The sequence below is a fragment of the Belonocnema kinseyi genome, chromosome 7, assembly GCF_010883055.1.
Source record: "Belonocnema kinseyi isolate 2016_QV_RU_SX_M_011 chromosome 7, B_treatae_v1, whole genome shotgun sequence".
Taxonomy (NCBI): domain Eukaryota; kingdom Metazoa; phylum Arthropoda; class Insecta; order Hymenoptera; family Cynipidae; genus Belonocnema; species Belonocnema kinseyi.
In genome coordinates, this window is record NC_046663.1 from 138,704,718 (window position 1) to 138,717,931 (window position 13,214).

Consider the following 13,214-nt stretch of genomic DNA (forward strand, 5'->3'; position numbering starts at 1 on the left):
TCTATACTTTGTAAAAAAGGGGAAAAAGGGGAAAATTGGGTCAAAATTCTCGATTTTAGGGATTTAAGGGGATTTTTCAAATTTAAGGGGAAAAAAGGGGAATAGGGAAAAAAGGGGATGGAGTGGCATCCCTGGGAACGTTATTTGGACTGACTCTGGACGTTTTTGAATCATTCTAATGAGGTTTTCTGCCACTTGTGCCTGACAGGTAGTGTAATAAGTAACTCTAAAATACTTTAAAAAAAAAGAAGAAAAAAGGGGCAATGGGAAAAATGAATGATAATACCTATTAATTTTTTTAAATCGTGATATTCGCACAGAAATATATGGAATTCATTTTTATATAATCATGACATCATCGTCATCCTCGAATTGAAATCATATCTTATCAGATGTTAAGTTCAAACGTATTGGAATGAGTACACAAACATAGGAAAACACTCAGGCAATTAATTTGTATCTTAACTTAATTCAAAAAACACAAATCGAATACACGCCCCACCACGCTTCTCTCCATACCCGTCCTGCGTAGTATTGCCGCTCCCTTCTCCTTCGCCGTAACATCCGGCTTCGCAGAGCCCTCTCGCGTTACAATTTTGACGTAAATGAAGAATTTATAGTTTTTTACGCTCGCATTTCCGACATCCTCCCACCTTGAGTTTGTGACTCAACTATTCCTTCTCAATTTTTCGATCCGATTTCGCTAGAAAAGCTCAGTTCTAATGGATAAACACGCTATACAGGACGCTTGAAAGTTCCGTTTTTCGTTCTCAAATAGACGATGCGTTCAGTACCATCTTTTCCCGCGATAAATTTCTCAATACGTGACATAGGCCAATCAATTCGCTTGTGACTATCATCTCCTACCAGTACTACATCCCTGCTTTTCAGCTTACGATACTCTTTGGAATTAAACTTAGATATTAATTGTCCTAGATATTCTTCAGGGAATTTATTCCTTAAAGATTCCATGATCTCTTGTTTACGTTGGTATCGAGATTAAGATCAAGTCTGTTAATTATGTCAAGATCTGGCATTTCACTTTGTATGATGTCATGCAAGAACATTGCGGGAGTCAACGGCTTGAGATCGCTCGGTTCCTCCGATACATAGGTTAGAGGACGTGAATTTAAAGTCAGTTCGCAATCACATAACACCGTATACATTTCTTCGTAAGTGAGACACGCTTTTCCTAAGACAATAGTCGGTCTACCACGGCATCCTAAAAATCTACGAAAACTAGCTAAAAAATCGTTGGTTGACAGAGAGCTCACCAATTCCAGGTGAACTGCTCTATAAATAGCACACGTATACAGGCATATCCAAGCCTTCTTCTGACCGCGCAAGTAAACAGGACCTGGAAAATCAACACCGATGACTTTAAATATAGCCGCGTCCTTGACAAGATGAATAGGCAAAGGCGCTGGATGTACCTACATAACCTTCGAATTAGGTATATCGTTTGCAAATCACACATTTCCTTATAACAGAACGTATCGCTTTACGCGTGAACAGAATCCAGAATTTTTCGCGTACTTGATATATAACTGTCTGCACTCCCATGTGACGTATGGTGTCACGAGTCTCTCTTATAAGCAACTTAACCGCTCGCTTATTCAAAATCAGTAAGAGTTTTTCCCTTTCGCCAACTCGCCGCTAAGCTTGTAATTCTTAAATTTCAACATTATTGCAAAAAATCTAATAATTTTATTATACGACGAAGAACTGTCTATAATTTCCAAATTTCCCTGGTCGTTTATATTCAACATTGCTATTTGAGCCAAACTCCGCATTTCCAACTCAACCTCGTCCTCATTAACTTCTTCTTTCAAACAGGGCCAGTCAGCCTCTTCGCGAGGCAGCCAGTCGGGTCCCTACCACCATCGTGCCAAAACAGTTGTAGAGTCCGACCAGTAAAACACGGGGACGTCGGTGTAACTAAAGGTATCTAAGATTTCTTTAGCCTGTCGAACACCTATGGATGCAGCCAATAATTCTAAACGGGGGATCAACGTACCTTCTGGGGAAACGCGTGTTTTCGCACCAAGAAAAACTAACTTTACCTTCTCTTCATCCTTCACGTGCAAAAAGGTTACAGCAGCATACGCCGATTCGCTAGTATCACTAAATGTATGAATAGAGAATTCACCTGTGCCGAAGCTTCTCGCGATCTCGATCTTTCCAAATACGGTAGCTGTTCTTTCAAATGTAAAAAAGTATCTCGCGTTTCTTTATCTACGGGGGTATTTCAATAAATTTTTTGCCTCCACAGACCTTTTAGCAACAATTTGGAAAATAGAGTTGCGGGCAAGGTAAAACCGATCGGATCAAATACTTTATGCGCACTTTATTAAACAGCAATCCGAGGACTAACGTCGTTTCTTTACCCGTTTCATCCCGCGTGTATTCCCAGCAACTAAAATCAAAACTGCCCAGCGCCATCATTTCTTTCGCTGATGTAACTTTTCTTCCGATTCTACACTGGTTACACAATTATCCACGTAAAAGGATTTAGATAACTTTTCAATAATTTCTTGTGACCATGAGCCTTTTCCTTCACCCGCAGCTTTCAACAAGTTCGAAAAATTCAATTTCAAAACGGCGCCCAATAAAAATGGACTACACGTAAGACCGAACACCACACGCTTAGGCCAAAAAATTTTCAACGATCCATCATCAGCCTACAAGAACCTCAAATAATCGCAATCTTTAGGATTTATCCCGATCTGTAAAAATTCCTGGCGAATTTCAGCCAAAACGACTAGCTTGTGTTCCCGAAATTTCAACAATGTTGAAGGTATGAACTAAATTAAATTCGGCCCCTTTTCAAGGCAGTGATTCAGATAGGGAAAACCCGTAACGCTGGCTGACGTATCAAATACCGGTCGTATTTTCTTTATGCTCTCTGCTTTGACAACTGGGCGATGGAGCAAGTAATGGCAAACGGAGCTCGGCTCTTCTACCACTGACTCTATAATGTCTTCATTTTGTCATTTTTTTAAACCAGATGATACTGAAAAAACAAATCATTTCGCTTTAACTTCTCTACAGTTTTGCTCAATCTTCTTTTAGGTAACCCTAGAGCTTGAGAAATAGGCGAATGGTCATCCATCCAAGGCAAATCTACCGAATATCTTTTATCATTAGCATAAAGCCTGGCATCAAATCTGGGTGTTCAATGATCTTCTGAAAACACCTTGCCAACGCAAGATGCACACTCGTCAGGTACTTATGCCAGAAGTTGCGCACCATGTCTGGACCTGGAGCTTTCCAATTACTTGCCCTTTTTAAGACCGCTGAAATATCTAAAGCTGTGATGTTTGTCAGCTGCATTTCAGGACTATCGTTTGTCCTTGCTTCCTTCAGTTTGAACCACCCAGTGTCCAAATTGCATCTGTTCATTTTTCCCCAAACACCCGACCAGTAGTTAGTCATATCTTCCAATTAAGGGACTTCAGTGCCTTGCTTGTTATTTCCCTGGCGAACCAAATGGAACCTCTACAAAGTACCCATAAAGAACCCATTGGGTCCCCATTCAGTTCCTTTATAAAAAAAACTCGAAAAAGAAACAGCAAAATCAACTGTTATTCTACGTTAAATTCTCTATAGAAGGTCACGGAATAATCGCGATGTTCATATGTTATGTCCATTTTCAACGCTTTTTCGATGGCTGAACCTCTGCTTCTGCCTCTGGTTGTAGAAGGTCATCCACCTCTGGAGGATGTAGTGGTATTGGATCATCAATAGGTTGAGGAAGAACATCAATTGCTCCTGCTTGGCCGTTTGACGCGGCTTTCTGTAACTGATGTTCATTACGGTCGTTTCCCACTCCAAATCAACAGTTTAATCTCCATTGCTCGGTTTTCTGTAACGTGTAGATTAGTCCTTATGTCCTTCACCTTAGAGATAAGATCTTATAGTGCGACTTTTTGTATATTAGGATACTCAGCAGCAAATTTTGTTCTTAAATTGTATTCTTTTTCCCTTTTGTTTCCAACTTCGCACTTTCGTAATAGAGACCCACCAAATCCTCTTTCATTGTGGTATCACAATTGATGCTCTCTCACGGTATTTCTGTCGAGGTGGTTGGCTGAAAATAGCTAATGCTAGCCAAAGCATCCTCAGCAGGCACAGTTGATGTTCCACTGCTTACCGTTTGTCACAGATGTTCTTGCTGGCCAGCTATTTGATTGATAATAGATTTTATGCTTTCACGATGATTCATTTTGATAAAAAGAGATATTTCGGGTTTCACTCGTGTAAAAAACTACGAATTGTTTGCCGACGTTTCGTGAACATTGCAGTTCACATCTTCAGGGCTAACCTGAAACTGAGGAATCAGGTCATGATGTTCTTAGGTATACTTTCTACGATGCCTGTGATTGGCCAGAGCGCCCCACCGTGGGGACTCGTCGAACTTGATTGGCCAATTGGCTATTTGATTAGTGAGATCTGTCTATTTCGCACCTCACGATTTATGCTATTATGGGAAAGAAATTTGGTGTCGCGAGCCACATGTTGGCAGCCTGATTTATGTCTTACTTTGCCTTCAATTTTTCCCCTACATTTAGAAAGGCTGCGCGAAGCCCGTAGAATCAGTGAACACCAACTGAAATATCATTTTTCAAAAACTGGACGTAACCTTTGTCTAAGAATATTACAAAATATTTTTTTTAAAATAGTGTCACGTTGATTGGCAGGTATGGCCTCTACTTTTTAAATGCATAAAAGCAAAGTATCACAAAAGTATTGTCTTCAAAGGGACTTTTATATTTTCAGATTTAGCAAACATAAATAACGTTCTTTGTAAATAACAGTTTCATTAAACAAATGTCCCAATGGGCTGTATTTTCGTAGAAAAATAATTACGTTTTCTTAAATTATTATTGGAATGAACTTTTATGCAATTATTAAACAACTAAATGAATCAAAAAATAATGTATGCGATTGCTGTAAACATTTAGTGAGAAAAAATTCTTCATTTTAACATACAAAAAAGGCGTCGCTTTTAATGAAAATATCCGACAATAAAGAAACATTGAATGAAAAACTAGATATGAGGCACTGGGCAACAATTTGCGTAATTCTTACTGATAATTTCTATACGCAAATGTGAGAATCTGCCGTGGACGGAACTATAGGAAAAATCTATTTGTAGAAACGTACTTTCTCTTCTTCATCACTTATCCTGCACAAAAGTCTATGAGTTTTGAAGTAGTGAAAAAAATGATTTTGCCTAACTTTTTCTTTACTCTATAGTGAAGCACGGAAGTTGTTAAGAATGTTACTTTCTTCCCTACCTACAATTTAAATACATTTGCGATAGATGTACCAAAATGTTTGATGGAAACTCTGTGGGATCAAAAATTCCTACGTTCAGGAAATTGGAAAAGATGCACAGTCTAAAAAAGAATTCAAACGGAAGAGACTCCTTTTTTGATTCTCCTGTTTACCTTTTAACAAATCTTTTATTTCTTCAGAAAAAAACCTCAAATTGAGTCAATTTGAATATTATATGCTGTACTTTGTGAGAATATTAATCCCTGCTTGAGTAATCGTAAAAGATACTGCGGTTTTCGCTGAACCTTTTTCTGGGACGTCTGAAGTCTTCAATTTAAGTTGGGGCCAATTGTCTTCGTGACGATTCAACCACTAGGGACCGTGTGTCCAAAGAGTGTTGTTAAGAAATTGACTAGGACTTTGACCGCGTGATATGCAATCCGCGAGACTTTTGAGAGTTGAAACGTGTCTTCAGTCTGCAGACTGAGTCGTTTCCTGAATTTCGGAAATTCGATTAGCTACAAAGATTAACAATGTATGAGGGGGAGTGTTGATCCAATTTAAAGCAATGGTTGAATCTGACCAAAAAACAGTCTTAGAAAATTCTACTTGAAGTGAGCATATCGTGGAATTGAATAACTGAACGGGTAACGTAGCGGTGCATAACTCTAGTTTGAGCAAAGTAATTGTTTTGAGTTTTGCGACGCATGATTTCGAGCATATTATCTCAATATGCGAATTTCCACGATTAACACGACCCTTCGCACTCGCGTCACAAAAACCGTGCGATTGGTATTCAATCGTGGACTCAAGAGTTATGCAACGCTGGTATCTCATAGTATTGAGTAACGGTAATTGCTTCTTATTCTCTAACCATATTTCGTTGATCTCAGATAGAACTTGATCGTCTCATCCTAATTTATGTTTCCAAAGGTGTTGAATAAAAATCTTGTCTACAAAAATTACTGGGCCTAACAATCCTAGGGGGTCAAAGAGTTTTGAGCACTGAGATAAAATGGATCGCTTCTTAGCGTGATCAATGGAGTCTAACAAATTGACAGAATATAACATACAATCTGATTTAGGATCCCAATGAATTCCTAACGCCTCTATTGTATGGGAAGAATCGAGAGACATTTAATTATTTGAGATATCAGTTGAAAAATCTTGATATAATTCTGGCTTATTCGAAGTTCATTTGCGTAGATTGAATCCCCCTTTTTTAAAGAGATTAATAAGATCATCTCGAAGTTGACGAGCTTCTTTAATTGTTTTTCGCCGGTTTGCAGGTCGTCGACATAAAAGTCGTATTTGATAATTTTAGCGGCCTCTGGAAAGGCATCTTTTTCAGCGTCAGCTAATTTATGCCCATGTGCCAATCGCTAAAAAGGATTCACACGTAGTACTGAATGTGACAGTGTTTAAGGAATATATTTTAATCGCTTCCCCATAAATATCCACATTGGGCGACATATGAAAGTCGGGATCGGCCAAAAAATCTCGTTTGGAACCTTCACGTAGTGCCGGTTGATAGGCATGGCAGTGATTGCAACGGAAATTTCTTTAAAAATTAAGAAATCTAAATTTAATTCAAAATTTGTGTCCTATCGCGACTTGACTTGGGTGGTTGTGAAATACTTTATTTGGGATTGCAGATTCTGCGCTCCCTTTAATTGGATCTCAATTGGCTTTTTATGTAACCCCAGTGAAGTTGCTAATTTTTCAGTTATCGAACAGCACTGAGAGCACGAATCTAGAAATGCAGGACGAGGGCGATAGTTGCCCTGGCTATCTAAAATGTCGATGATAGCTTTTTCAAGAACGACAAGAACTAAGTCGACACTGAACAGTTCTGTGATTCCGTAAAACAAAATTGTGACACAGCGGTGTCTTTTTGACGACTTATAACGTTCTGGCGGCGACATCTGAAAAAATTAGCACACGAATAGAGTGGATGTTTTCCTGAGCATAAGTGACATAATGGACAGTCGAAGCCATGCAGGCTTAAGAAGATCGCGGTTGAAAACGCGAACTTAAGTTGCTATTCTGAGGCTGAGTTTTATTAGAATTAGCCAAAATATTTTTGCTAGCCCCTTGCGTATTTTCAATTAACTCCCGTCGCTCTAAAAATGAAGTCATTTTATTAAGAGAAGAAAGTTTTGTAATTCGCACGGTCTCTTCCGATTTTCCGGGTGTATAATGATTTAATTTCTCTATTATAATTAAAATAAGTGGAGTGTCCCATTGATCTACGAGTTTTTCGAGAACTCAGAGTACCCTAATTCTTTTTTGCACATTGTCTAATAATGCACGGACAGTAAATTCTATGGAAATACTCGGAATTTTTTGAAAAAGAGCTTTGACGTGACTTTCTACAATAGATTTTCTATTGTCATATCACGCTTTTAATAGATCCCACGCGACCTGATAATGACTGACAGTTGTCTCGAGCAAAGCTATAATTTTGGTCGCCTCATCTTTGACACATACGTTCAAATAGCGAAACTTTTGAATTTCAGGAATGTTTGGATTATCATGACACATTAATTGGAAAGAATCATGAAAAGACAGCCACGTGTCAAAGTTAACATGAAAGGTAGGTGTCTGAAGCTTTGGAAGCTCGAACCGTGCGCGAAATCGAAGTTGATCGTGATATAAATGCGCTTTATTTTGACTCTTATAATTACTAGTAAGTTTGATAAGTACCTGAAAATTTTAAGAGATGGCATTAGTATTCACTAATGTTAACCATTTTCGTCGAGCTTGATCCTCCAAATGACGCCTGTTAAAACTTCAGCCATTTATGTTTACGCATTTACAAGTTACAGCACTGAGAAGCGACTATCTTCGCAAGAAAACGATATCTGAGACCAAGGCCAAGCTGGATAAGTATTACCCGGACTCTGCACCGTCGCTTGGAACGATTCATAAGTGGTTTACCGAGTTTCGTTGTGGCCGTACAAGCACAGTTGATGCTGAACGATCTGGGCGCCCAAAAGAGGTCATTACGCCAAAAAATGTCGAAAAAATCCATGATATGATGTTGAATGATCCCAAAGTGAAATTGAGAGAGATAGCTAATGCTGTAGGCATATCATTGGAAGGTGTGGGCAATATCGTGCATTCAGTTTTGGGCATGAAAGCTCTGCGCGCTATGGGTGCCGCGTTTGCTCACAGTGAACCAAAAACGAATTCGTGTGACAACTTCCCAGCAGAATTTGGCATTATTTTCGCGTAAGCCGACCGAGTTTTTGCGCCGATTCATAACCATTGAAGAAGAAAAAACCGCTTTATCATCACGACAATGCGTCTGTTCATTCATGCTTAGTTGCATAAGGAAAATTGCATGAATTCGGTATCAAATTGGTTCCTCGGCCACCGTATTCACCAGACCTGGCCCCCAGCGACTATTACTTGTTCCCTAACCTGAAGAGATGGCTCACCGGTAAGCGTTTTTACTCAAATGAGGAGCTCATAGCTGAAACTGAGGCTTATTTTGGAGACCTTCCGATCGAGTACTTTTCGGACGGTATCAAAAAGTTAGAAAATCGTTGGACTCGCTGTATCTACCTAAAAGGAGAGTATGTTGAAAAATAAAACCGACTTTGGCCAAAAAACTGCCTAGTATTTAAGCGATTTTCTTGAAAAGCTTCCGCTTCATTTGAAAGATGGATGGGTGAATTAAGGCTGTACGCTAACCTTTGACTAAGAATTTATTCTTCCGTTCGTACATGAGAATTTGAATGAGATGAAGGAAATAATAAAAGAGGTGGGACATTTTCAATCGTTAAATTTTGAACATTTAAATCAGCTACCGAAAACACTGTTTTTTTTTAAATAAGATAAGGATTTTTATTTATTTTTTCAAATTACCACTTGATATCGCCAAGAGCTTTTCGCAATTTTCCTACCTCCGATTTTTCAGTGGCATCATCTAACCTTTCTGTATTTTCCAAACCCATTTTGGAACCAGTTAATCACAAAACGAACAAATTACACATCTATCGCGTTGAAATAAAACACTGAAGGAAACGAATAGAAATAAAATAGGAAAAATTGTTTGTTCTATTGACTTACTTTGTTTTGAAGATTTGAAGATGAAATGATGGCGATCCTTGACTCCAAAAAGAACGGCTAGGCTGATGGTGGCGGTGCGTTAAAAACCCGATTCTCCTCCTAAGTATCTCTGTTCCTCTTAAATTGATTTGATGAATTAAAAGAATAATCCGATAAAGGATATAAAAATCCGTTAAAAGGATGTAAAAATCCGTTGACTGGATATAAAAATCCGTTGTATCTTTGACTTATCTTTGTTTGAACATGAAACTTCAAGGCGCAATATTAAGAGTGTAGATTTCTTTGTCCTGGTGCTGGGTTGCTTTTGATCAATACTCACTCCAAATTTTGTTTAAAGTCACACAGTTTTTTCACTCACTAGTATTTACACTCACTGAGCTTTAAAGTCCCTCACTAGTTTTTGAAGTCACTGAGCTTTAAAATCACTCACTAGTTTTTGAAGTCACTGACTTTTAAAATCACTCCTAGTTTTGGACGTCACTGCGTTAAATGTTACTGAGCTTTAAAATCACTCACTAGCCTTTAGAGTCACTAGGTTGAATGTCACTGAGTTTTAAAATCACTCAAGTTTGAGCACGAGATCACCCTTGATAATAGTAGTTGCACGGGAGTAAGAAGATAAGTTCTTAACTATACTAAGGTATAAGGATCATTGAAATCGCTGACTGGAATATCGATTTTCGAAGGAAAGGAAAAGTGGAAAATTTTGGTAAATAAGTGGGAGCGTATTTGAAGATTATTGGTGGAAATTGAAAGGGTGGAGACAGCAGTTTCTTTATTAAATTTTGTAAGGAAGGGATGGTTGGAAAAAATAGAGAGAAAAGGCCGAAAGATACAAGATGGGACTACGAGAAGTCGATAGGGTAATCATAATTAAGACCTAATCGAGGACCTCAGGCGGTACCGAGGTCAACCGTTTCCTTAAGTACATAGAAGAGCGTGCTCGGCGTCAAAGTGAAAGACTAGAAGGAGACTAAATCATAAATCCATAACTAAATTTTTTAAGAGAAGAAAATCTGAACTTAAGAATTTGAGATAGCATAAATACATAAAAGTCGAAAGTAACAATTGCAAAGAAATCTGCCTAACAGCTGTGTTGGAAGAGCCTTTAGCTAAACGCGAAGAATGACAAATATCTTGAAATCAGTATTCATAAAAAATTTAAAAAATACAAAAATAAAATAAAATTGTTACGACGTAACAATAGATGTACCAATAAAGTAAGAAAATGTGAAGTAGGGGTCAAATGTTTCTGAGAATGCTCGAAAAATCAATCTTCTTGAAAATTCAACTACAAGTAACATGGAAGACGTCTCTAAAATTAAAAAGGAGACGAACTCGCTGAAATTGAAGATCGCCTCTCTTGAAGCTTCCCTTAATTACCAGGAGCAAGCTGCGTTTCAATCCACCCTTGAGATTCACGGGTTACCTGTTAAGCAGAATGAGGATCTTCTATCGGTCCTCGAATCGGTTGCCAAGGCACTAAATGCTCCCTTTAATAAAGATAACATTCTGAATGTTTATCGCATTCGTAAATCACCAACATCTAATCCACTGCATGCACCTATCATAGTTGCCGAATTCAGCAAACAGATCAAGGGATAAAGCAAACTTTATCTCATACTTAAACTCGTAGTAGCTTTAAATCTTTATCTTGTCTTTTTGATAACTATTGTATATTATTAGGCTTAATTGTTAGGGACATGGTTTATTATCCCTCTTAGTTTGGGGTGTGTTGATAATGGTTCTCTGTTTGAGTCAATTTTTCTGCGTGCTGCACGAGCTTCCTATTTTTGAATTGTTTTTCTGTAAAAGGTTTCTCCTAATATATCCATAGATACCTTAAAAATTTGTCAGGTGAACGACCAGTCTCTCTTGGCACATTATATGGAATTCAAGCATTTTTTCAGTAAATGTTCCTACCATATAATGCCTGTCTCTGAGTCCTGGTTAACTTCTAATATACCTTCTATTCTCGTGACAATTGACTACTATTTGCTCTTTAGAAGAGACAGGGACGAGAGAAGGGGTGGTGGAGTTTGACTTTTTTTACATAATAGTCTGTGTGGTACTGTGGTTAGTGTGAGTCCAGCGGCTACTTATCCCACGACCAAATTTATCTTTGTTGAAGTAAATGAACTTCTGATAGTACTTTAGTGGGACTAGTTTATAAACCACCCAATGTCTCCTATGGCACAGAGCTTGAAACGGTGATTTTTGCACATATCCCTAACTTTAATAGCATTATCCTTACCGGAGATTTTAACACTAACTTAAATCTCACTTTCAATTATTCGAAACATCTAACATCTTTAGTGTACTCTTCAAGGCTCTCGATTGTACCTTATGATTCTACTGAAAATACTGATCGCTCTAGTACTCGTCTTGACTTAATGATTGTCGATGATATTGATAAGGTTGTCTCCTACGAACAACATGCTATCCATTTTCTCTCTAACCATGACTTGATTAACATTACTTTAAATTTTCCTACAGTACAAATACAAAAACAAACCAAATACTGACAAACTGACAAACACAGATTTCGCGTCGCGAGTCAGTCAAAATCTGATCTTGTAAATGATGAAGTCTGCGGGCTGCTGGATCGCGCATCGATCCATACATCCCCAGCGCAATCCTACTCCCATTCATTCGCATGCATCAAACCAATCAAAACTCAAATTTGTACCCTTAACCTAATTAGAGCATAATCTAATATTTTCGTCAAATGGTCATGCAAACCCAAGCCAAGTTACTTTTGAAAAAAGTGCCATTAGGCACGTTTCACTATTTTAGGTTAAATTCTCGTTTCATGCTTCACTATCAACTATGTCAAATAATTAATAGTAATAAAATTCGTATAATTCCTATAAAAATATAATTAATTCCAGTTCAAACTAACTATTAACAATATTCTCTTCATTCGTTTAATCCATCTGTACAAGATTTCCCACGCTAGATTTAACCGTCCTAATCAACCCCTTTACTAAATTGCTTTTTTAAATTAACTTTAACCAAGCTGCTTCTGTTCTTATTTCCGCATTCCGAGCTAGACGTTAAATTCTCATTTTTCATATTATTCTTATCGGATAAGGTATTACATTTGTGTAAAATTAGACATATAAATTATGACATATATTTATTTACATTTATTTGCCAATTTTGATTTTTATTTTTAAACTACGCGCGTAACATACTACTTGAGCTTATGTTCCCTGTAGTAAGGAACGCGCCAAAGGCCATATGGTGGGGGAAGATGGAACGGAAGTTGGAGCCAGCGGTAGAAGGCGCGAGGTATTCAAACGTCAATAAATAATATACCTGAATCGTGTATTCAATCAGATTGGGAAAATCAAAGTAATTAATAGTTTTGAAGTTAAAAAATAGACAATAGTAATAGTAATGAAATAGAAAAAATTAATTAAAAAGAAAAACAGCATTATGAACCCATACACCCCAAAAACACGTAAAAAGGAACATTTGAACAATTTAAAGTACGCAGCGTGAACTCACAAGATTAGTAGAAGAAGTTGTTACGTCGCGGTAGCGACGCCCAGCTGAGTTAATTAACAAAATAAATTAAACACGTCCTCGAGCGGCTGAGTGAGGATTTCTATGGGATCTTGCCCGTTTTAAGGGAAGAAAGCCACCCACAACTATGTTTATTCGGAAAATTATTGGAAGGAAAATATGGGAGTAAAAGGGAGAAATAAATACGTGAATCAGAAAGGATAAGTTTGGAACATAGGACTGCCATTTATTAAACTTAGATTTTTACTCACTTGTACGTTGTTATCAGGAAACTGCCTGGCTGCTGGAAGACGCTTGATAAAATGCTTCTGCTTCTTATTTAACCA

The 13,214-nt window shown here is 37.8% G+C and overlaps 2 protein-coding genes across 2 annotated transcripts in view; both read right to left on the minus strand.

Moving 5' to 3' along the window:
- Nucleotides 1-13,214, minus strand: part of LOC117176096 (E3 ubiquitin-protein ligase FANCL) — a 316,429-nt gene that overhangs the window by 165,566 nt on the left and 137,649 nt on the right. The gene's annotated exons all lie outside the window — the stretch shown is intronic.
- Nucleotides 960-3,402, minus strand: LOC117176691. Its single transcript, XM_033366944.1, has 2 exons — nt 3,250-3,402; nt 960-1,433 (listed from the first exon to the last, which is right to left on the minus strand). The coding sequence occupies exons 1-2, from the start codon at nt 3,400-3,402 to the stop codon at nt 960-962; spliced, it is 627 nt and encodes a 208-aa protein (XP_033222835.1).